The 24,823-nt window shown below is 46.0% G+C and overlaps 2 protein-coding genes across 13 annotated transcripts in view; one reads left to right on the top strand and one right to left on the bottom strand.

Annotated features, from left to right (window-relative positions):
• Positions 1-24,823, bottom strand: part of LOC110361284 (basic salivary proline-rich protein 2-like) — an 83,743-nt gene that overhangs the window by 8,484 nt on the left and 50,436 nt on the right. For 7 of the 12 annotated variants that reach the window (XM_065063469.1, XM_065063475.1, XM_065063473.1 and 4 more), the window contains one exon: positions 18,337-24,714. In XM_065063469.1, the coding sequence (XP_064919541.1) occupies positions 18,337-19,305 (969 nt within the window). In that variant the 5' untranslated portion in view covers positions 19,306-24,714. Of the gene's footprint in view, positions 1-18,336; positions 24,715-24,823 lie in introns of those variants that run through there. The other 5 variants (XM_065063474.1, XM_065063479.1, XM_065063471.1 and 2 more) reach the window with 4 other exon arrangements.
• DIO3 (iodothyronine deiodinase 3) lies at positions 16,735-18,398 on the top strand. Its single transcript, XM_005515998.4, has one exon. The coding sequence runs from the start codon at positions 16,963-16,965 to the stop codon at positions 17,785-17,787; it is 825 nt and encodes a 274-aa protein (XP_005516055.4). The 5' UTR covers positions 16,735-16,962; the 3' UTR covers positions 17,788-18,398.

Genomic DNA, 24,823 nt, shown 5'->3' with positions numbered 1-24,823 from the left:
AAACTGATATGCATAAGAAAAAGGGAAACACATTCATCAGGTGGAAGAAATGCAAAGAGGTGCAGTATTGAGAGAAACCACAAGTATAGCACGAGGGTCTACACTGTCACGCAGCAAGAAAACAAAGCTCGTTGGAGCTCTTTATACAAAGGTCGTTACTTCAGAACAGATATGGTGGTGCACTTTGGAATCACAGGGGAAATCTGGCTTGAAGAGAATTTGTAAACGGACCAAATCCTTTCCAGTTTGTGCAGGAACAACCATATACGTATTATTCCCAAATTCTGTTTTGTTTAGGCTTTTCTTAATACCTCTCATCGTGGATTTTATTCAATTCTCATAGTGCTTTTCTGTCATTACAGACATTTTCCTGAGCTCTGACTCAAATCTCTCACTGCTATATAACACTGCTTTCTGCTCTGGACAACACACTCCCAATACGACCTGTATTGTATCTGCATTAGCATTTCAGTTCAGACCAGAAGTGCACTTTTCCTTCAAAAGTAGAGAAGTCTCCACATCACCCCTGTTCATTATGCTCTGATTCGAAGAACAAAGCAGCCTCAGACTCAAAGATTTTCAGAAAAAAACTACATCAGAAACTGTGTTCCAGGAGTACATCTAATTATCTCCAGTCGGTACATATATCCAGTTTGAGGCACCCGCCCAGAACTGTCCCAAAACATTAAAGCATACTTAATTGTAGAAGTTAAGCCTGCAGTACCAACAATTCTGCTCTACAGGTCCTGTTTTGCATCCAAGCCACACTACTTGCTTACATAGATTTAGCTGCTGACAAACATTCACTGAAGAACAGCAGAAGCTGTGATGGCGTGGAAGAACTGATTTATTAGGAAAGAGCAAGCCAGATAAATGAAGAAGGCAAAAGGACTCTCAGAGTCTTCATCTTCCCTGGTCACTGTGACACAGAATAGTTATTGTCATGCAGCTGTGCAGCCCTTTCCCCTAGCGTGACCAATACCCCAGATTGGTCAGCTTGAGGACACAAAGGTGAATTGCAATGGCCAACAATTATATAGACTTTAAAAATGTAAGATTTTAAAACAGTATATCAGAACATAACCAAGGATAAGATGCAATTAAGATAAGAAAAAAATAAATACTTAATTTCAGAAGACAATGTACTTCCATGACGTCTTTTAAAACAATGGAACAGTCTCCCAGACTCTTCCCAGTAATGGATCTTATTTGTTTGGTGCTTTTATAGCCAGATTGGCAGATGTTAGAAAACAGCCTGCAGGATACAATCTTGCTTTGGCAAGGACTTAGGCTGGATGATCATTTCCATCTAAGCTTCCTCTCAGTTCACGGTAAAGTTCCGGAAGCAGGATCTCTTTCTTGCTTTGTATTTGCCATATGAAAACACATGTCAGCTGGAGCTCCTAGATATAACACTTAGCTGCAAGAAATGCCAGTTAGAGCTCTTGAGGCCCGATGCAAATGTCCTTGGAGATGACTGGCATATCTCCACTGATTTGGGGGCCCTCAAAACAAGCCTTTGATCCTCACAAGAATGGACATTTATCTGCAAATGTGTGAGGAGTCAGAGCCACTCTTCCCTCTCAGTTACCCAAGCTGGCAAGAAGTAACCCAGCACCGGCACAAAAAACTGTACATTTCTGTGAACAGGTTACTTTGCCTGAGCTAATATTTCCTGCTAAATAGTGTCATGCTGACACTGATACAGCTTCTGGATTCAAGGTCACTTGTACCTTGTCAGTTTGCACGTGCTCTCATCAAAATATCTTTAATTAATCTCTATGTTAATAAGCAAAAAAAAATCCCAAAATAACAAAACAACTTCTCCCTTTTGAGCCATTCCATGTGTCTCATGTCTTTAATCCCTCCCAGTACACTGAAGCATGAACCACCTTTATTTAATGTCTAATATAGAATCAAGCACCTTGACCCAACAAATGCAACAGAGGCCAAGAGAACTGCACTGCACTCACAGCACCCGAGAGTTTTGCTCGCTCTTTGGGGCCGGCTTGTCCTGTTAAAATTTCTGTAATGTTTAACCTTCTTCTCTAAAAACTTATTTCTTAAAAATATCTCCAGTTTAGCCACCCATAAATGGAGTCATCTAAGCCTTACGTGTCATTTGGAAAAATCACAGCCACGTTCTTGAATGGAGAGGCCACAATATTATTTCCACAATGTAGATGTAAATTAGAAACCCTCCTTCTCTCTTTCTCAAAATCAAACAATGATCTTTACAGGGCTATATATTGTACCGCTTCAACACACATACATGAACACTAAGACTAAGACCACCAATAGCAAATGCAGAATTATTTATTGCTGTGTGAAAAATAAGTACACACAACACAGCAAACAGAAAAAAAAATTGAAAACAACTTTTAGAATTTAGATTGCAGAGCAGAAATAACAGGAGAAGCACTTAAACATATTACTGCCCCAAGCGGGTGTGAATTTCCATGGAAAATAACTACCAAATGTTTCCAGAGCCAACCACAGAAATCAAATAGGATTCAACTTAAACTAGATTTATTCTGAAGATTTTGTTATTATAAGGGCACACATGCATGCAGTATTCATGGTTATTTCTCAAAAAATAAACTTTTCTGGGCTCAAATTTGTGTAACACCAAAAAAGGGTTTTAAAAAGAGAAATCCCTCTATTCTGTGAGACAGTTTCTGGGAACTTTCCTGGAAATCCCAGCAAGACAAGCCAAAGAAAATTATCTATGGGGAATTGTGATTGTTGTGGCAAATATGTGCTTATACTGTGATTCATTTAATTAAGCCCTTCAAGTGAAGAATGGGATACAAAACAAGGGACATAGTGAAGAAGTGTAATCAATCTGTAACAAGATCATACCAGTTATTAACTGTACATTATACAAATGCAAATCCAGATCAGCAAAAAAGTCCGACTGCACTTACATATTATGATTTTTCAATAGAAGCTTTAAAGCAGTATTTGTCAATTGTGTTAATTCTAAATTATATGGCTAGTGACAACACTATATACCACCCAAGATTTCAGCATGCTGGGAAAATCTTACTTCCCTTTTGAAGTTATATTTCAGAAAAAACAATCATTTCTGAAGGATATTAATGGGGGCAGAGCGAGAGAAGAAACACACACAGTGAATAAATGAAAATTAAAAAATAGATACATAACAGACATATTAAAAATCCAGATTAAAAAGTCTGGGTGGCTATTCTTTTCTGTTTCACTTAAAATGAATAGCAATGTGTGAAAATCCAACTGGGAAAATAGAAACTGTCCTCTCATAAGCAACACTGCTGTTTTCAAACAACAGCTGCACTGTTAACACATTAATTTGTATTGTACTCTATTAGTAATGGTCAAAATTTGTTACAAATTTGTGGTTATTGAGCGAAGTTCATTGATAGCTTCAGTGAATTGGACAAGTACATAAGACCACTCAGCAACTATGGATCTGTGGCTATTAATGGAGTTGTCTTTGAGTAGGTCTGCAGCTACATCTGGGTGAAGACTGGTCTCCAGTGGTCCACAAGTAGATGTACATCTACCCATGCTTATTATGGTACAGTTCAGATGAATGCGACTTGGGAGTAATTATATTAAACCATGAAAAGAATGTGTAACAGGAAGAAGTGCAGGACACAAAGATGTAGACTGAGATGCTGCTAAAGTTAGAAGTGATGTTGATAACCTTTTAATGAAGTGCAGCAACACACACGAAAAGAGAAGCACATGCTTTACATTAGTTTCTGCAGTTTATGATGCACCACTCATAACACCGTCACAATTATGGCATACCATCTTAGACCAGGACTTCCAACAGTCTTTTAAAAAGTATGTATGTTATCTCTCAGTACTGCCTTAGAAATTTGCCTTAGTAAAACCTTGAGTTTCCCATAACATTTTGATGTTCATGTTACCTGTGATATCAGGTTGGACGAGATCAAATAGGCCAGCTGAAAAAAACTTAATGCACTTCATTTTTCTGACTTTAAAAATAAATAAATAAACAGAAGCATCACATTTTGGGCACCTGCACACACATTTATACCACTATCCAGTTACAAATATGGCAAATTCTAGGGCAGTTTTACACAGCTCAATCAGAGCAGAAGAGGAAGCAAGGATTTGCACCCCAGTCTTCAAATGTGTACAGGGAGAGAAATGCCACATTCAGACAACTTCTCTGTCTTACATGGGAAGGAGTGACTTCACCCCAACATACAACACAGCTGAACTGGCAGAAAGCTGCTAGTAACCCCTTTAGTACTGTCACCCTCCTGTATTTCAGGACACAAATGCACAGGCTGAACTCCAACATTAGGCTGTTCAGCCCTCGGATGGCAAAGATCCATCTAGAATTAAAAAATAGTACATCAAAATAACATACAATAAGTAATGTGTTTTGCGGTCCTTACTTAGCAAAACAATTTCCTCACATCACCTTTCCCAGAAAGTGAAGGCTGCAATATAATATACAGTGCTAAATTAAACCTTACACAAACATTACTGACATGTACAGATGTACCCTGCTTCAAGTGCTTACTCATCGTATGTAATTCAAGTAAATGGCAAGTTATCGGGGGCCAAGGGCAAGCATTACAAGAGGATTTTTCAGCTATTCAAAGCTATGAATCAAAGGTGATGTATTGTTAAATTGAATGTCTGTGCAGGAGGACTGTGGTTATGGAATTTGATGGCAACGAGCACTGCATTGAATATAAATGTCACCTTATTTATCATCCCTTATTATTTTTAGAATGTTCATTGCAAGGAAATACACTTAAGCAACTTTAATTCTGTACTAGAAGGATCTCTATAAGAAAAAAAGTTGATTCCAGAACTTTTCAGAAATAACATTTTCAATATCTACAGTTCCCACAGCTGGAAAAAGAAGCACCTATTCAACTACAGTCTATAAGAGTGTTCGTCATATCAGGTCATTCGGGGATACTTCCATGCAGGTGTTTAACTGATCACAGCTTGCTTTCCTAATGGAAAAAAATAATGTATCATACACCAAATAAAGTAAATCATTTTTACACACAGAAGGGAAGATAAATATTTTATAATGGCTTTCTCTGACTGATTATTGCTTAGAAATGAGAAAAAGCCCCAAACACCTTCAAAAGTGACTCATTAAATGTTGGCGGCTGCATCACTGCCTCTTATTGCCACATGCTCCAGTTTGATCATCTCCTGTCAAAGACCAAATGGCCAAAGTGATGGTGGCACCCACGAGTTAAGCAACATCTGTCCTGATTCCCCAGATGAGATACTGCTCACCAAAACCAGGACTGCTCACTACAGGACCTCGTCCTGTCTGCTCAGTGCATGTGTTCTTTCAGCTTGGTTCCCCCCTAAAACAGGGTCATAACCATGCAGCCTGGTAGGACTAAGCTTGGGTGGTTCTTGATGAGAGGTGACTATTAGCACCAAAACACTTCCATTAAACCACACAGATCTGGGATCCTCCCCTTCTTGCTTCTTAATTGTCACCATGACAATGCCAACACTTAAGTCACCAGTACTGAACATATGCGAGATCTGGACCAGTTTGTATCCCTTGGAGCTGTTACCTAGTTTGCTTTTGGATGCACTATTGCATTTGGTTTCTATTTCCTAGGTCTTCTTCTCAGCCATAAAGCTGGAGAGAGGGTATGGGAATACTTCTGGGCTAAGACAGCCCTGTGGCATAGAGAATACAGTAACATGATGCCCGGTTCTTCAGGTAACAGAACAAAATTGCTGTAAAGGTCAGCTCCAAAGCCACTTCTGAAAAGGACTGATGTCATGCCAAGAAGCAAGTGCTTGTTGCAATATCTCTCTGGCATCTCACTCGAGAAAGAGCAGCATGATTTATCACAATAACTGAAGTCATCTGTGTATAAGAAACACAATTACAATAGAGTTAGGCAAGTGAGAATATTCCTAATAATGGAAATCTACACCTTTAATATTGTAATATGTTTAATATTATGATACATTTTTAGTGCTAATTTGGCCTAAGAATCACTGTTTCACAAGCACTGTGGTATTTTTAAGCAAAGCCTTTTGAATTCTTTTAAAACATGTTTACAGTAGTTAAAGAAATATCACATTTTAAAGGTACGTTTCTGATTACATTCTGGCAGAACTTTAGCTGGAAACACTAGCAGCACTATTTCAATAGCAAAAGCTTTGACAACGTACATCAGCCGAGGTTATCTGCTGTCTGCTGATTATCACGATGAAAACATCAGTACAAGAATATGGTCAGCAGAGATGACATGGAAAACTGGAGTGCAAAAATTGGGAATGAGCTTATGAAATCTGTGGGTGTACAAAACAAGACTGGGCTATTTCACTGGAAGAACTCAATGGCTTCAAGGACTGAAGCAATACAAACAGGATGAAATCCAGAAATGCCTAGCTCAATTTCATGAAGCTGGCAGAAAAAAATATCACTATAACTGGGCACTTGCCAACTGCATGGGGAGGAGAAAAACTCGAGATGGTTCAGTCAAATTCAGGGTTAGCATGAGCCCCTAAAGAGAGGCAGCTATGGTAAACAAGTACAATTCAAAAACACGTGGGGTGTTTCCAGCAGGGAGAGATGTGCCGGTCATATGTCACCGGAATACTGTGTAAAATTTAGGTCACCCCATTCAAGAACAGACACAGCTGTGCTCCATATGGGGGACATCCACAGCCACAGCCCTGTCACTAGGCCCCCGAGCATGTGCCTGGGCTCCCATGTTTGTGTCTGGGAAATCCCATGCCACGCACCGCATGAGCAGGAATTCCAGCCTGTGGGGAACGTGAACGACACAGATGGCCAGCAAGTGCACAAGCGGCCCGACGCTCTCCCGTTGCACTGGGCTCACCGAGACGGGCTGACTCCACGGTGCGTTGGCTGACACAGTGGAGAGGCTGCAGAGTCACCGTACATAAAGTTTTCAGTTGTCCTATGGGTTGCAGGTAGGTCCAAGCTGTATTGCATAGCACTGATCAAGTAACACAGCGCATGGAGGGTACGCCCAGTGTGTCACTGATAGAATCATACCATAGAACACCAGGTTGGAAGGGACCTCATTGTCCAGGTGTTCAGCTGTCAAGCTGCATCTGTGTTTGTCCTTGACTTCCAGACATCAACCAGACTGATGAGAATGACTGTGCTGAAGCAGTGACCGTATGTTGTGCCAAGCACTGCTAATGCAAGGGAAAGAGGAGAGGGCAGAGCCATCTCTTGTTGTCCAATTAATTTCTTTGTATATGATGCAGGAAAATGGACTTGACATGAAACAGGTGCAGAAGATTGCTTCTAGGAGGACCAGAGAAATGGAAAATCCATCTCATGAGAAGAGGCTGTGAGCACATCTGAATAAACAGGTGCAGACCAATGCGAGCCTCAGTTGGTCTTGTACTGGCCCAGAATCCATATAGACCAAATTAGCACTGTGCTAATGAAGTCTCCAGCAGAACTCACCAGCTCAGGCTTAGCATGACATTGGCATAGCTCTACAGGCACTGGGAGAGGGCAAATTTTCATCCCAGCTCACTCAGATCATTAGCAGAGAGAGACGGAACCTGCCTGCCCTCATCTGTGCCAATATACCGCACAAGTTTGGCTCGCTAGCCCTGGAGGAGCTGTGCCCAAAGGGACAGGACTGACCTCTTCAACACACCAAGGAAGGGCAGGCAGGAAAACTGCCTCAGCAAAGAGACAGTGTTGGCGTAAGAACAAACGGGTGTAAATCCACCATAGATACAGTTAAGCCAGAAATATGAATGTCTAGCCATTATGGCAGCGAGATCCTGGAAGAGCTCTCGCAAGTAATGGGGGTAAAAATGTAACTAATTTTAAGGTGATGCTTGATGCTTTTGAACAGAACTCCGTAACACAGAGGTGTCTGAAATACTCCTAGGTGCCCTGTAAGACCCCACCCTAAAAATCTCCATTAGCTGTGAACTGCAAAAAATCCAATTGAAATCGAGAATTTAATTAAAAGCAGCTCTTCCGAGCTGGCTGCTGGCAGGCTTTAAGGCTGGTAAAAAGTGACAGCTGCTTCATTGGCAGCGCAATGTCAGCGACTGCAAAAGAGGCCAAGGAATAGGCACGGGCCACCACTGCCCAAGGACCACCCCCTTTTGAAGGAGGTATTTGTAAGAAGGGCTTCAGAGCCTTTTATCTATGCTTTCATCAGCTAAAATACTTTACTCCTATTTTAATTTGTATATTGCTGCTGACTTCCACTTTTTTTTTGTTTGGCTCAGTGGGAGCATCATGCCAATTAAAATTGAAAGAAAGAAAGAAAATGTCGTTTTTTCCAAATGCAACATAATTGTTCTTAAAAGAATGTTTGCTCAGTACCTAGTAAATCCAGGGCTTGTTTGTAATAAATATGCATTTCAGACTTCTTTCCCTTTTCTACGAGAAAGCTTAAGTCACTTGGAATCATTTTATTCACATACATACTCCCTGCTTTGTATATGATTCCCATTTCAAAAGGGTTGTGGATACCTTTTCTGAAAAAGCACCATTTTCTAGTCTTAAGAAATTTAAACTTGGTTTCAGGTAAGAAGTAGTAGCAAAGGATTAGTACCCCACAAAATCAATTTTATTGAAGTGTCAGAAATAAAAGTACGATTGGATTCCAAGAAACAGGTTTGCACATATGTTAATATTCAGAGGCAATTTGTGGCCCTTAAATTAAGTTTCACAGAGGATGGCGGACCGCTCCAGGTATCCACAATAATTCACACATTCAGAAGAGTGAATTGGAACCCAAAATTTAATATCTAAGTTTAAAGCAACCATTAAATCTTTGATTTTTTTTTTTTCTGCCAGAGCTTCAGGTGGAAATGATGTGCCCTATGAAATGATGAGCTGTATCACATGGTGATGCTTGTCACAGTTTCTCCCTGTGAAGAGACTGTATTGCTTTGTCTAAGAATAAAATTCACAGAAAGTAAGAACTGTTGGGCAGCTAAAAATAAAAAGTCATAGGAGGACGCGCTGTTTGGCATAAACATTGAGACCCTTCGAATCAACTTGAGCCATTGAGCTAACCTAAACATTTTAGGTCAGATCCTGACCCCAGTGAATTCAAAATGATTTGTGGTGAGACCTAATGTTTCTCGTTTTATTTCTGTTTTCCTGCTAATGAGTATCAGATACAACATTGCAAGACTATTCTGTAAACAAAGTGCAAAATTAATCATTTTCAGGGGAACATTTTATTCGCAGTAGGCTGTGTAGGGAAGGAATTAAGTCTAAGTAAATAAACAATTAAGGTAAATAAGAATACACAGAGAAAGTGAAAAGACCATCAGAAGATGCCTGTTAAAAATCACTGGATATATAACGAAAGCAAAATATACCGCTTATGAGGTAAATTCGATGACTGAGTAAAATGCTGAGTAATTTCATCTGAGCATTAAATTATTTGCAGTTTCCTGCATAAAAGGAAAAAATAGAACAGGAATTCGGGCCCTTGTTACTCCCAAGATCTTTTCTTCATCCAAGAGCAGAGAAGCGAGCAGGTTTACAAAATTTTATTTCAATTAAAATATTCCATATAAACAATGCATAGTTGTTCAGACTAACCGACCTCTACTTCCAATTCTTTCCGGGCAAAGTTTTAGAAAGAAATACTGCACTGCAATATAAAATAAGCAAATTGCATCTATTTTGGAACAAGTGGAGAATTACATGCAGTTCAGATTCATCAAAGTCTCTCTATCTGGCTGCAGACACCTATTATTAGCACGTGTCAAACCTGTTCAGAAACTTCTTTATACTATTGATAAACAAGCCACACATTAAATTATGAGATTAAGATGTGTATTCCTTCCAGTTCTTATGTATGTTTAGTCATTAATCCAAAATAACATTGCCAAGCCCTGACCACAGAAACAGTAAAAATAAATACCAAAGGTCTGGGAAGAGAAATCCTGAGGTCACAAAGAGAAGGTAACTTCAAGGGAGTATCCTGGAAATTAAGACTTATAAATCATCATGAGCTGAAAGAAACACATTTCAGGAATTGCATAATGCCATTTTACAGGGCTAAAAATAACAGAGTCATGGTGCAAATGCCAGGAAAAAAAAATCACTGGAAAACTTCACATTTATGTTCAAAGAAAAGGCTCGAAGCGGGCAAGTTATTTGATGAGAGCTAAAGTACCAGCAATGGTGGCTTCCAGCCTCCTGTTTGGCATGCCACTTGCTTCCAACAGGTCTGTCACGCTCGAAGTGGTCATTCACACAAAACATGTAATATACATGTAATATACATTTTAGTGATGCTGGGGATAAAAGGTCAGTAGATTAATCATCTCTGTTCTATATTAAAAAGTGGGCTGATACTCCTGCCTTTCTGAGTAAACTCCTCCATTCTTGCTGAAGTATTTGTTCCTTCACTCAACAGATTATTCAAAACCGTTAAACCACTGCTGGGTAAAACCATTATATTATAGAAAATGAGGGTCACCCTGAAAAAGATTATCCCAGACATGATCCCTAAAGATTTTGCTTGAATAAATGTTTTTTTAAATGCTATTTTTCCTGCCTTTCCCTCCGAGTCGGTAACAGATTGAAAATTCAAATGTGTATGTCAGTTCAGGCAGGGCACATGCAATTGCCTGAAAACCTGAGAATTATTAAATGATATTATTTTAAAACTCTTTATATTTTACTGCACTCGCTAAGGAAAGCGAGATGATGGAAATGGCACCCTGAGTCTTCAGCCCTTCTTTTGTCTGTTATCATGCTACACGGCTTGGGCAAAATCCTGAGCATAAGGGAGGTGCCGGGAGTTTTGCTACTGATCGCTCACGGCTTTCTCCACACAAACCTCGGAGCTCTGAGAATCAGCCTGTAACAAAGACTGCCAGGCAGCGCTGAGGCTTCCCCGTGGCATGGGAGCTCAAAGGAGAGGTGTTTCCTTTACCCCCACAAAGCCTTGAGTCTGTCAACTCAAAAGTATCCTCTTAATATTTTGAGCAAATACCCTTGCTGTGCTGCCATTTAAAAGATGAAAAACTAACCCTAGTTATCAGCCTGCTGTTCTCATCTTTCTAAACAGTGCTGGTGTATTGAAATTTGCTGTCATATGCTGAAACATACTCTGTTATAAAACATGGCACGTGGTGAATTCTGTTACAGTGTTCTTAGAGGAGATTTAGATTGAAGCAAATTGCATCTCCTCATCTTCCTCTGCATCACACCTGAAACCCGTATGAACAAAGACAATGGAAGAAGTATTTTCTCTCTCTGCCAAGGACTTCATCTGTATTCAATGTGTACAAAGTTGTCGCTTAAGTATAACTCTGTGGGGTTCCACTCCGGACTAGCCTGTTGTCTTTGCTGCAGAGCAAACCATTCAGACGACTATAATTACACTGCGCTGCCAGGGGGTCCAGCCTGAGCTCTTGAGCCACAGCAGCTTTTGAGCAGTTTGCTTGATGGCTAGCAGAGATGTGCTTGGCACAGGGGTTTCTGGATAATCTGATTTCCTACCACTGGAGGAAGCGTGTGAGCAGCTGCTGCTGAAGTTGACATTGCTGGCTCACCCCAGAAGCCGGCTGTGTGCCCCACTCGGCTCCATTGCCCAGCAGGACCTTGTGACAACCACTGTCATCTCCTGTACATCTCCTATACTCCTCCACTACACAAAAGGGTAAGGCTATGTACATTTTCCTTGCAGTGAAGCTTGTTCAGGAAATTTCTGCTCTTAACACAGTCTCACTACACAGTCCCGTGCAGGGGCAGTTTGATGATGCTGCTAAGGCAGACTGATGGGATGGTTCTGTTACCCCCGCCTTGGCCACACACTGGGGCCATTTCTCTCCTGCCTTCTCTGCATCGCACATATGATCATTTCCTTTTGTTGTGAGCCAATTTAGGGAACTAACCTGTCAGGAAATAACTCCTTTTCCTAAAGCTAAGCTTTTCTGCCCCCATAGTCTTTGAAACAGGTGACCATGGGATCACACAAGACACAGCGCAAGCAGAAGTGAGGAAGGAATCACGGAGTCAAAAGCTGCACCTTTTGGTAGTCACCAAGTTGCACCACAAGTTGTGCTATTTTAGAGGTCCCAAAGTAAATCCAGTCACCAAAATAATCTGGGTTTAAAACCAGAATTCTTTAAACCAGAGCCTTTTAGTTATCTAGTTTCCACCACAGCTTGACAAGCTGCCAGCACAACAGGGGCACTAGCGAGCGGCAGCGTGGAGGCAGGTGCAGAAACCCATTAACACACCAGGGGAACTGCACACTTGGTCATGCTGCAAAGCTTTGGTAGGTGGCTCACAGACTCAAGAAAATGTTGGTTTCCGCTCACTCAGGGTGAGACTAAGTGTTGCACTAACAGACCTGTAGCTGTGGAATCAGTCCTACCTCCAAATCAAACAATTCCTTCACAGTTCAACCCAGCGTCAGCAAGAAGTGGGGAAAAGAAAATTTTAAAAGCTTCAGTGCAGGGAATGTCTTTGTCATATATGACACACTTGTCGTGAATTCAAAGGTGAGAATACCAGGGTGGGGTAGGAGAGTCAAAGTCCTTATCTCTGCTAGTGACTTTATAGACCAATCTGCAGCATGGCACTTTTTTCTTTCAATTCTCAAAGCTACACATAGCATTGGCTGGTGCTTGACTTTGCATGGGCTTTTCCTGAGTCAAATATATATTAAAAATAAAATTAAAAAAAAAAGAGGGTGGAAAAGAAAAACAGGTGTCACCTAAAAGTGGTGAAAGATTAACAGGGATGTCGGTCCAGAGACAGCCAGACCCATGCCTAGGCTTCAGCTTACGGTAACTTTTTTCCAGAGGTGTCACCAAGAGAAAACAACTGCAAATGGGGTTTATCCACCTCCAGTTTCAGCAGCATAACATTTACTCACTTCTTACAGATACCAGACAGGTGAGTAATTCACCACTGCACTACTGCACCTCTCTGTCGTCACTGGCTAGCTGCTTACATGAGAAGAAATTGTCCAGCTCTTATTTTGGGGCCAGATCCAAACTTCAGCAAAGTCTTTTTCATTTCCTTCACATAAAGTTCTGTTCTAACACATTAATGACATGTTGCTTAGATGACACGAGAGGTGGAACTCTTCCAAAATACATTCAGTTTCCTGTCAGAAAGTATTGCATGCCTTTGTGCAGGAAATTATAAAATAGAAAATAAACATGTAAATATACCATTTCAACACATTCTCTACATCAAAGAAGACCTGATGTTTTTAATTTCAGCTTTTTGAGGTTTTGTTTTTATAAGTTGCTGGATTTATTTTGTAGCTCCTGTTTATGAAAAAAACTTTAAAAGAGTTATAAATTACAACTATAAAATGAAGAAAAACTACAACTACAAAGTTCTCAAAAAAGGAAATAATGTGAACCCTGTATGTGCAATCGTGCGGACACACACACAGAAACTTATACATATTTAAGTTAGTGACTGCTGAACCACAGACCACATGCAGAAGAGTAAAAACCACCCATAACCAGATGTGCCACTGTAAATCCCGTATTTTAGGATATATTCTATGAAATCCTCAGTGCGCAGGAAGACGTAAGTTCCCACACTATTACTAGCAGCGAAATGGATTCCTAGAAAGACCGACTACCTCCACATACCTAAAAATAATCCAAGATCCAACTGGGAGGTATGGCCCTTGTGAAGTAGAGAGAGGGTTTACCGGAGTGAAAACACATGATTTTGAAAACTGTCCAGCATAACACAGAAGTGAGAACAGCAGCAACACATCACTTCAAACCTCCCAACAACCAAAGGGATGCAGAAAAATTTCCACCCCTTCCCACGGAGTTTTGCATAAATACACGAGCGCTGCACTTCGACTGAACACATCAGTGCGTGGCTTGTAGAGCCAAACAGAGCCACCGTTTCACTACGAAACAGCAACTTAGAGTTATATTTGAATTTTCCTATGGTAGGAAAGTGTATTGGTGGGCTGCTAGAGCAAAAGGCTTCAGTTCTCTGCTCTATCTACATCTGAATAGGAAACCCCAATTCAAAAGTTTCCTTTAAGCTACAAAAATAAAGCAAAGCTGTTTCCAAATAATGGAGATAAAGTCATTTCCAAAGTCCCTATCCAGCTACAAATGCTCTACGTAAGACCAAATACGTTTTTCACCTTGCAATATCTCTCACTGATCTAGTAGAGCAAAGTTTGTTGATATTCAGGATTGCAACCCCATCTGTTTATTCAGGCTTTTGTCTGTCAGCAGAGTTTGAAGAGGTCGCTTTGAGAGATCAATTTTTTTTCCTGGGGGTTTCTTCAGAGTTACCACAATTCGTTATTGCGTCTGTTTAGAGGCTTTAATTTGTGGTTTCCAAGATTGCATAACTGCACAGAGAGGTGGTGAGAGGCCCACATTAAGAGTTCAAAATAAGTTTGACAGTATAGTAAATATCTACTCAGTAATTTTCCCTGGACTGAGCACCACAGAATGCCAAAAAATTTATTAAGCAGGCTAGTGCATGAACATGGCTTTATGAGGACTCGAGCATACATTTCCATTCAGGTGCTAAAATGCTGAATTCCCTTCACTTGCTGTTGACAACAGCTACAGACAATGCACCAGGGGGCTGCAAACCAGGCGCCTGATCAGATCGCTCTAAACCAGCCTTTCGGAAACAGATAGAGAAAAAATAAAATGAGATTTTAATTTTGCCTTTTAGTCGGAGTTCTCGTAACAAGTTACATAAAAATGAAGTAAGCCGCCTAGACCCCCATGAGGAGGCTCAGCATTAATTTTTCCATTTGTAGATGTTAGACGGGAGGCACGGAGATGCGCAGTCACATTTGGAGAAGTGCAGGCTGCACCCAGGCAGAGTTGCAGGTCCTCGGGCTCTCTGGAAATCTGCAGCCAGAGACCTGACATCAGCCACAGGTAGAAACGGGCACCCAGAACCCACACACACGTTGAATGTTTGGGTGGCGTGTCCCCAAAGTCAGCACGGCAGGCTCCTGGGTGAGTGGCAGCTGCAGCAGCAGCTCAGGGATGCATGGGTCGCATTTGCATAGCAGAGGGAAGCGTTCAGCATTTTGGACAACTAATATCCCTTTCTAAAGAAGCTGGTGAGGAAATGATGTGCACATTGCAAACTGGGAACCCTGTATCAATGAAGCACCTGTGAGCAGAGCTGCTGTGTTTTGTCTAGGGCCGTGTCTATACATGAAACTAGATTTAAGCACCATACATCTGGGACAGGTCTCCATCTAGTCCAGCAAGAAGGAATTTACGGGCCATAAATTCCTCCTGACTGGGTGAACGCTGAAGGTAGCCAGTCTGTGCTCGGCTCCACGTACTGCAAGCACTTTGTTAACTGACACATACCCATCCAACTTAAAACCAGCCCTTGCATGTCCACTGTGTGGATAGAACGCAGATCTACTTGACCATGTCTGTGAGGTGACACTCCACTCATCCGTTTAAGGACTTTGCTAAACCTACTCACATGAGAAGCTTGTGTTCATACTTCACTTGACAAGAGAAAATAAATGCTGATGCCTCCTCCAGGGTCTCTGTAAGCAGGCATCTGCTCACCGGGTGCTGCAGGACCCCCAGTAAAGAGGGGGACACCGCAGAGGCAGTGCTCTCTTGCTGCCCCCACTATCCACACTGCCCACCCATCGTGCAACACGCCGCGGCACCGCCCCAGCTCCGTGGCGCGGGACAGCGCGCTCATGGCTGCGCTGGCAGGTGAAGCCCGGGGGTCACATGGCCGGGATGGGACAATGACCCCCGGGAGCACGGCGGCTGCCCCGCCCAGCCCGGCGTCGAGCGCGGCCGAAGAGCCCCGTTGCAGCGCGGCCGGGCTCCGCCTTCACACCCCGGCGCACAGCCGCAACCCCGAGGCCAGCCCGGCCCCGCAGCCTCCTGCAGCCCCGGGCTCCCCGCCGTGACCCTGATTCCCGAGGGCCCTCGCGGGGGGGGGAGACCGGTGACCTCACCCAGGGGGAGACCCGCCGCTCTGGGGACACCCCCTCCGGCTCGGCCTCCGGGGTTCGGGGGCGGGGGCACGGACACCCCGGGCCGGGGGGGTGGCAGGGCCCAGCGGCTCCCCGCCGCCACAGCCGCCGCCGCGGCTGCTTCTCGGGCAACAGCTACCCCTAGCGGCCGGAGCGCCGCCCGCGCCCCTCCTCCGCCGCGGGGCAGCGCCCGCCGGCCCGCGCCCACCTGGCATCCCCCGCGCCGGGGCCCGGACCGCCGGCCGTGGGGCGAGGGGCTTCCCGCGGGCTGGGGCAGCGGCCGCCTCCCGTCCCGTCCCGCCACCGCCGCCGCGGCGGGAGGATGCGGGCGAGGCGGGTCCAGGGGTTCGAGTCCCGGGTGCCCGCGGCGTGTAGCGGGGCGGAGGCCGTGCCCTGGGGCCACCGGGCTGGTGGGGCGGGGAGGGGAGGGAGGCGCAGGGGAGGGACGAGGGACGAGGCGCGGGCGGCCCGTCCCTGTCACCTGCAGGCGCTGCCGGGACGGCCCCAGCCCCCGCTGCCGCTCCGGCTCGGCGGCGGCCCCGCGCTCGCACAGCCCGGAGCCGGGCCCGGCCGGGCCGGGGCACGAACTGCGCCTGTTGCATTGTCCTTGGCGGGGCTGCTTGTGAGCGTCTGCCGCTATCAGCAGCCGGGGACCCCGGCGGTGCCCTATCTCGGACTCTCTGCTGGTGCCTGATAGCAGCTGCTCCCTGCTTCGTTGCACGTCCCTCGCAGCCCCCGCCGGGGCTCTCTCCCCTTTTGTCTGTGTATTTTTAGGTCATTAGAGTGGAGGGGTAGGTAATCCCCAGGCTCAAGTTCCAGAGGGGCGGGTTCTGGCCGGAGGTGGAGTCACTTTTCATTTAAATCCCTGACTATAAAATGGGCTTAAAGAGAAGCGGGATCTCAGCTGAGCTGCACAGACCCCGACAAGAAGGGTGCGTGGGGGGCCCCAGGCAGCCAGCGCCCTACAGCACGAGCCGCTGCGATGCTCCACTCCCTCGGCGTTCACACCTTGCAGCTGCTCACCCAGGCGGCCGCCTGCATCTTCCTCTTCCCCCGCTTCCTGCTCACCGCCGTGATGCTCTGGCTCCTGGATTTTCTGTGCATTAGGAAGAAGATGCTGATGATGCCCACGGCAGAAGAGGTGGCCAGTGCCAGCGAGGGGCCGCCCCCCGACGACCCCCCGGTCTGCGTGTCCGACTCCAACCGCATGTTCACGCTGGAGTCGCTGAAAGCCGTGTGGCACGGGCAGAAGCTGGACTTTTTCAAGTCGGCGCACGTGGGCTCCTTAGCCCCCAACCCCGAGGTGATCCAGCTGGACGGGCAGAAGAGGCTCCGCATCCTCGACTTCGCCCGTGGCAAGAGACCACTCATCCTCAACTTCGGCAGCTGCACCTGACCCCCGTTCATGGCCCGCCTGAGGTCCTTCCAGCGCTTGGCCGCGCACTTCGTGGACATTGCTGACTTCCTGCTGGTGTACATCGAAGAAGCACACCCCTCCGACGGCTGGGTCAGCTCGGACGCAGCCTACAACATCCCCAAGCACCAGTGCCTCCAGGACAGGCTGCGGGCAGCTCAGCTGATGAGGGAAGGGGCGCCCGATTGTCCCCTGGCCGTGGACACCATGGACAATGCTTCCAGCGCCGCCTACGGTGCCTACTTCGAGAGGCTCTACGTCATCCAGGAGGAGAAGGTGATGTACCAGGGAGGCAGAGGACCAGAGGGCTACAAGATCTCGGAGCTGAGGAGCTGGCTAGACCAATACAAAACCCGGCTCCAGAGCCCCAGCACGGTGGTCATCCAAGTGTAAAAAGGACCTGGCAAAACTGAAGGGGTGGAGAGGCGAGGGGAGGGCGGGAGGAGAGGTGGGGAGGGAGAAGGCACTGCGACGCGGATGGCAGGAGCTGTCTTCCCCGGGGACACTCGAAGGAGGCTGCTGTGGGAGCTTTGGAGGAAGATGTGCCATAGTCCTTTCTCTATTCAAATCATGTTGATTTGCCAGCCACGCTCTGTCAATACTGTATTTCCATGTGCGTTTTGTAAATAACTCTCTCCTCCCCCCCCCCTTTTTTTTTTTTGAGAAGCGTTTACTATTTTTTAAGGAGGCTCTCTTCCTACGGGATCTGTTCCCATCTGCGTGTGTGCGCGGGTGTGCGTCTGAAAAGTTGTGTACAAGTGCTCCGTGCTGCCTAGCAAGTGCTAACTGGGATTTCTAGTATTTCTTTGTGATGACCGATTTTGAAATGGCTTTCTTTAATGCCAGGAAATCGCGTCTGATGTTGTCAAGTACTAGAACTGCCAATAGCCAGAGGTGAACGGAATGTCCTATTTATGTGGGGGGGTTTTGTAAGACGTTCGTTCACCTTTTTTTTTTTTTATGAATTTTTTTAAATAATAAAGGTTGAGTAAATACACGTCTAACCTTGATTGTCTCTCTCTCTGTCTTCAGACCGCTACACTCACTTTCCCTTTTGCCTACCTCGCAATATCCTCCCCGCAGCCGAGGAGGGGAAGGCGAAGCGGCAGGCGGGAGAGGATGGGCTGCTGGGGGTTCGGGGGCGGCGACGGGCTTTCGCTCGGCGGCGGCAGGAGCGCGCCCCGCCCGCGACCCGAAGGGAAAGGGTGGGTACTGTACGTCCCCAGGGGAAAATCCAGACCTCCGGGTCTCCCCGGGCAGAGAGCACCGCGGTGGCCCTAGAGGCCGGCCCGGAGGGCTGTTCGCTCCCTCTCTGATCCCGGGGAGCCGCCCCCGGGGTCGAGCCCTGGGACAGCGAAGGTGCAGGGCTCGCCGGCGCCGAGTAGGCAAGTGAATCCCGGCCAAAAAAACAGGCGGGGGAAAGCCGTCCTGGCCGGGAGACCTGCCCCGCCGAGGACGCCCCGTCGCGCAGGCGGTGACGGAGCCCGGCCGGGGACAGCGCGACCTGCACCTGCGGCGAGGCGGGGCCAGCCCCGCCGAGAGACGGCGGATGCGGGGCTCGGGCAGGAGGGGAGCGCCCAGCCCGACGGTGCGAGGCTCACACCAACCACACCCCCTCGCCCCGGGGGTCGGCAGCTGCCTTTCAAAGGGTGAGGGGTGCCAGAACTCGCTCCCGCAGAGCCCGACAGGTGAAGCCCAGCGTGGGGAGCATCCTGCAGCCTCCGCAGGAGCTGTGCAAAGCCGCCCAGAAACAGCGGGTCCTAAGCACCTCCCGTTGTGCCTCTGAACGCCTCCTCGTCCTTGATCGCAGCAGGACAAGGCGTCCGGGCTGTTCGGTCCCTCACGAAGTTTTGGAAAGGGGTGCACCGCCCGAGGAGAAGGCAAGCTGGGGACGCCAAGTCGCGCCCGCATTACTATAAGCTAAACCTGCGGAAAGCTGTTTGGAAGGGCGTTACAGCCCCTGTCTTGTCTGTGACAGTGTTCGTCTGACGCCGCAGCGTTCCTGCTCCTCAGCATTCACGGTTTGTATCAGCCCGTGTAACCGCTCCCACCGCTGCCTCCCAAGGAAAGCAGCACCGTGCGGTATCTCACAGTTAAACCAGTGACTCCGACTCTGCTCCCAGGTCCCCGGCGCCCCGTCCTCGGCGGGAGCGCGGCGCCCCTGGAAATCGGGCAGCTTTAGCTGAGGTGTCAAAAGATCCGGCTCAGGTGCCCGCCTGGGGCTTCCCGATCCGTCTGGCCGCGCAGCTCGCTCCGCCGGCCCCTAAAACCCCTCAGCACTTCGCCTTTCCACCGTCCCCCTTGAGCGGGCGCCCCGCCGGCTTCCCGCCGCACCGGGCTCGGGGCTGCACCGGCTCCGCCCGGCTCGGGCACCTCCGGTGATGCTGGGGCGGTGGGTCTAGAGCCTGAGGTGAGCTTGCTTCTCCCGACTGAATGTTGGTCATTAAACTCATCGCCCTCGACGAAGCCCCGGAGAACCTCTGCGGCAGCCCCGGCAGGGCAGGCTGCGGCGGGACATCACCCCGCTCCTCCCGCCGCGGGCACCGCCCGCCCAGGCGCGGCTGCGGGCGCCGCAGGCTGCTGAGAGGCAAAGGTGTCAGTGCCTAAGCCACTTCCACCCACCGTCCGTGCCTTTCGCCCGGCAAACGGGAGCAGCGGCCTCGGCTCCCTCCCCACGACCCCACGCGGAACGCACCGCGCTCCTCCGCGGTCCCAAACTGCCCAGCAGCAGCAAACCTGGCTGCCGTGTGCCTAGGGGCGGCGACGCCCCGCTCCCTTTGAACGTTGTTCCCGGCAAGGAAGGAACCGAAGCCACGCTGGCACATCCAGAAGGAGGGGAGAGAAGATGGGACAAGCGCCCACACCGGGCTCCAGGGACCAGGAGAAGGTGCTGCACTTCTGTCAGACCCGGCTCTCGGCGCCGCCGTGTCCCCGCTCCCCGCAGTGCCTCTCCCAGCCCCACGCGTGTCGCGCCGTGAAAACTAAAGGTAGCGGAGCTCTTGCAAACCCACTCAGAAGGCCGCCGTGAAGGACCGTCTCACACCGCCCCAGGGGCAGGGCGTTGAGTGCCCCCGGTGCCCCCCGCTGCCCGCAGCCGCCGGTGCTAGCCCGGGCCCCACCGAGCGCAGGCGGTGGAGAAGCCCCAGGCAGAGCCGGGTCACTGGGTAGCGCTCAGCTCGGCTCCCAGAGCCGTGCGAAGACCGGAGCTGATGCCCGGGGCACCAGCACCCACCAGGCCCCCGGTGGGGGTCAGGGGCCGTACGGTTCCGCGCCCACCCTCGAAGCCGGCACTAGGTCAGCCGAGGTCGCTCGGGCTGCAAGGGCCGGCTCCATCTACGCCATAACTTTTATTTTTATTATTTTTTTTTCACTCCACAGCTTAGTTTTCTTTACTTTACAATAAAGCCCTTCTTTGCTTTCTCACCTCATTATCTCTTTTTCCTATCCGCTCTTGGCATGCTTTGCTTGTAATCCTAAATTACGGGCAACCCCCGGGCACTTCCCCACCCCCCCCCGGCCCCCAGGACATTTTCCGGTCAAAGGGACAGAAATTATTACTGTCCTTACTTGGCTTCTAATAGTTACAGAAACAGCCTCATCTTTAGTTTCTGCTACTAGCAGATTTTAGTCAAAGGCTATTGGAGGTCAGGATTTTTTTTTTTACTAAATAAGACGGCTTTCTAAAGCTACATTTCTCCTTTAAACCGAACAAAGAGCTCTTATTTATCATTTTCCCTTTAATCAGCAGCAGAAGAAAAATTTGCCGTGAAAACCAGGAATCCCTGAAAGACATCACACTTTTCCTTTGCACAAATCAAAGTTATCTGCTCCTATTATATCCTTCACTTAAAATGAACCATAAGCCTCCATCCTACTGAGCTTTCTCGAGGACACTTGTTTAGCACAGACGAGAACAATAGCTTCACATCTAAAGAGCCCAGGGTGTCAAAAGCCTCTCTGGCTGATACAGAATACTGAGAAACGTCCTACCTTTAAAACTCATTTTACTGCCTTTCCACCTCCCTAGTGCACGACAAACAAAAGTCAGAGAGCAGCAAAGGGATATATCAGAGAGAGATCTGAGTGGTGATTACGTGTTCTGTCAATAATTAATTGGATTATGTCCTCAGCATAATTACATACAGTCCTGTAGCCAGGAGGGGAAAAGAAAGAAGGAAGTTGTGGTGTGGTCAGAGGGGGATCTCAGGACATGGTTCTAGTCATTAAAAATGTGATGTAACATTGCAATCTGGTGTATTCGGAGGCACAAATGGGGAAACACAAACAAAACCATCTACTAAAATATTATTTGCTTTACAGTACGGAGACAGCAAAAGCACTTGCTTTCACTAGTTGTGTTCATTCCTACTTTCTGCTGGGGATTAAAAGGTGTTTTATGATGAAAAGACAACAGGTCTCACTCATTTGACCTATAGGCTATATGCTGTAGGTTTTGTATTGTTCACCACATACTAAGTGACTAAATTTGATATTTCTCATGTTTGAAATAAAAATTAAAATCAGTCCAGAAATTAAAATCATTCCAGAAGAGCATCATATATCCAATACAAATGTAGAAATGGCACGTTCTAAGAATCTTGCAAGCAAATTCTTATTCTGACATTAATTTTTCTGTACTTCTTCCAGTCATAAGGGAGATCATCATATCATTATTAATTTATTATTTACTAAGAGCTGTTAGAGTGCTCTTTTGGGACACAAATGCAAGAAAACAAAGGGCTTGATTCAGTTCTCACACAAGTTTTGCACTGGTGTAACTTCAAGGACACGGATGTAGTCACTTCAGAACCACCTGGGTGTAATTATGATCAAAATCTGGGCTATTGCACTTCCTTTGCTTTCCTAATGGTTCAAAACCTCTCTTTTTCTACAGCTTGCTGCGGAAGACAGGCAGCTGTTTGAATACAGAGCTCAAAAATCATTTTCAAGTTCCTCCTCACTGCCAGTGCCAGTGTCCTAAATCCTGCCAGAATTTAGCCATGTCAGCATATTTCCTCACCGTTCTGCACCCTCCCTACAGTGCAAGAATTGTAAACCCCACCGGTACGTGCTCTCTTTCACTTGTTAAGGCACATCCTCTCAGTGTCTTGTGCTTTAGATCAGGTAGCTTTTCATTTTAAATATTTTTAAGCATCCAGCTGCCAGAAGGAATTTGACATCTGCTTCCTTCTTTGCGAATTTCTCTTTTCAGACAAATTCTTGATGATGCCTCTTGGAAAGGGGATCATTTATGACCTCCGCTTAATTGACTACTCCAAGTATTTCTCATCTTCTCGGTCTTCCACCTGCTTCTTCAGAGATTTTAGAAGTGTTTTACAGTGGTAAATGCACTAACAATCAATGGCCAAAAACATCTTAAGTAGAACAGTAAGCAGTATTCAGTACTTCTTGTGTGAAAACACATTACAGAACAAGGTTAAAATCCTTCAGCTAATATGTTTTGTATAAGAATTCTTCTGAGGGTATGATGTTTACGCTCACAGAAGTAAGAATCCCTCAGTCTGGTCCACGGAGTTTCTGCATCCATCAAACACAGAAGATCAGGCCTATCTGATATTTCCTTTCTCTTTTCCAAGTTAATAGCTCCTTCTTGACTTTGCTCATGGAAGCATTTGTTTCCATTTCCTTTCAAGTAATAAATATCCTCCATCTCAAAAGGACCTTTAGGACACGGCCAGATGAGGTAAGGCAGTTTAACATCCCACACATCAATGCCCCAGTGCCCAGAGTTATCCTGACACAGACGTGATCCCTGCATGTCTGATCCAGACGACATCCAAGAGCTTCAGTCCTTACTGGAGACATTCAAGGATTCATTGGCACAGGGGCCCTGGCAGAAGGGGATCCCATTATCCATTATACAGTAATGGGCACTATAATGAACAATAAACAGATTTAAATTTTACTGAAACCCCTAGCAATTACAGTAAGCACCATGGTAAAACTTCTGTCCATCTTCTCCGTCTCACCTTCTCAGGCTTACAAAGTGACTTGTGCTTGAGTGGTCTGCATTTGTCTGGACTTTCACATCTATTCCAAAGCACTCCAGGCGTGATTTGTAGGTTCATATTTCTGTTTCCTTCTTGAGTCTTGCTTTTCTTGCCTGAAGAGTCAGTCAGGATGTACATCTCTTGCAGTAGCCAAAGCTCAGTATACTTATTCAATCACTCCAGGTTATCAGGCACAATTCCTCAAATTATGTGCCACACTGTGGAATTTAAATGAGGTCTCCCAGCACAGAACCTCACTTCAAGCACCAAAAACTTGAAAAACTTTGTGTTGAAACATCTTTCAGGGTTTTTTCAGAGCTCATAGAACTTCAGAAGCATAATTATGCCAAAGACATAGTTAGTACCAAAGATCTGATAGTGGAAATAATTTCTAAGAATAAAAATCATTACATAACCTAAGGATAAACTTTAACACGTTTATGAAACACTACATTTTATTAAGTTATACACGAAATTGAAAGGTTTATGTCATGACTTTTTAAAAGGGAAGAGACTCCCCTTCATGGACCATCCTGAAGAAATTCTGGAAGTTGCACAATTCAGTACAAGAAAACAAAAATTTTAGTTATTTGATCACTTACCATTTGTGATGAAGAACAACAAGGACAGAATAGGACGCAAGGCTGCTGTCAACCGGATTTGCAGCACATGGACATAGAGAACATACTGTGCTACTAACACACAGACACATGCATACAATTGCAAACAGAGATCAAAATTAGTCCAAAATGGTTTTGGAACACTGGAAAGGGAGAGGCAGGGAATTGTGCATTTTATAAAATGAAATATTTATTTCAAAAAGTGATAATTATACAAAAATTTAAGCAAATTACAAAGTTAATTTCTATTTCTTCTAAGTGGAACACATCCATTGCACATTTGTCAGTGAATAACTAACAGTTCTGGGCAAATAGAAAGTATTAGATGGAACTCGGTTGTCTTTTTTCTTCTATTTCATTTTTTTTCCCTTTTATTTCCTTCCCTAGAACGCTTATCACTGGAGTAATTATGCTGAGCTCTAGTTTTTTTATGTTTATGCAGATCTATAGTTTTTTTAGTTAACGTTTACCTGACTGACATATCTTTGAAACTAATTAATCTATCATGACATCAAGCTAAGTCAATGGTTCTGTTTACCTAATTAGAACAAAGGTGTGGTAAGCAAAAGCTAGAAAAGAATTTACAACACATGGAACCATTCCCCAGAACTGACCTGCAAGACGTCTCCTGTTCCCATGAGATGTCTTCACTTGGTTCACTCAGCTGAAATAATTCCATAAATTATCTACTGGGAGGAACAGAACAGAAGAAAAAAATGTGTCACTGATCTTGCTTTTCATTTTTTTTACTGACTGGACTTGAAAGTCCTCAGTCACATTGTCATAAAACACAAAGAG

This window comes from Columba livia, chromosome 5 (assembly GCF_036013475.1).
Source record: "Columba livia isolate bColLiv1 breed racing homer chromosome 5, bColLiv1.pat.W.v2, whole genome shotgun sequence".
Classification (NCBI taxonomy): domain Eukaryota; kingdom Metazoa; phylum Chordata; class Aves; order Columbiformes; family Columbidae; genus Columba; species Columba livia.
The sequence above is the reverse complement of the archived record's forward strand: the minus strand, read 5'-3'. Positions and strand labels throughout refer to the sequence as shown.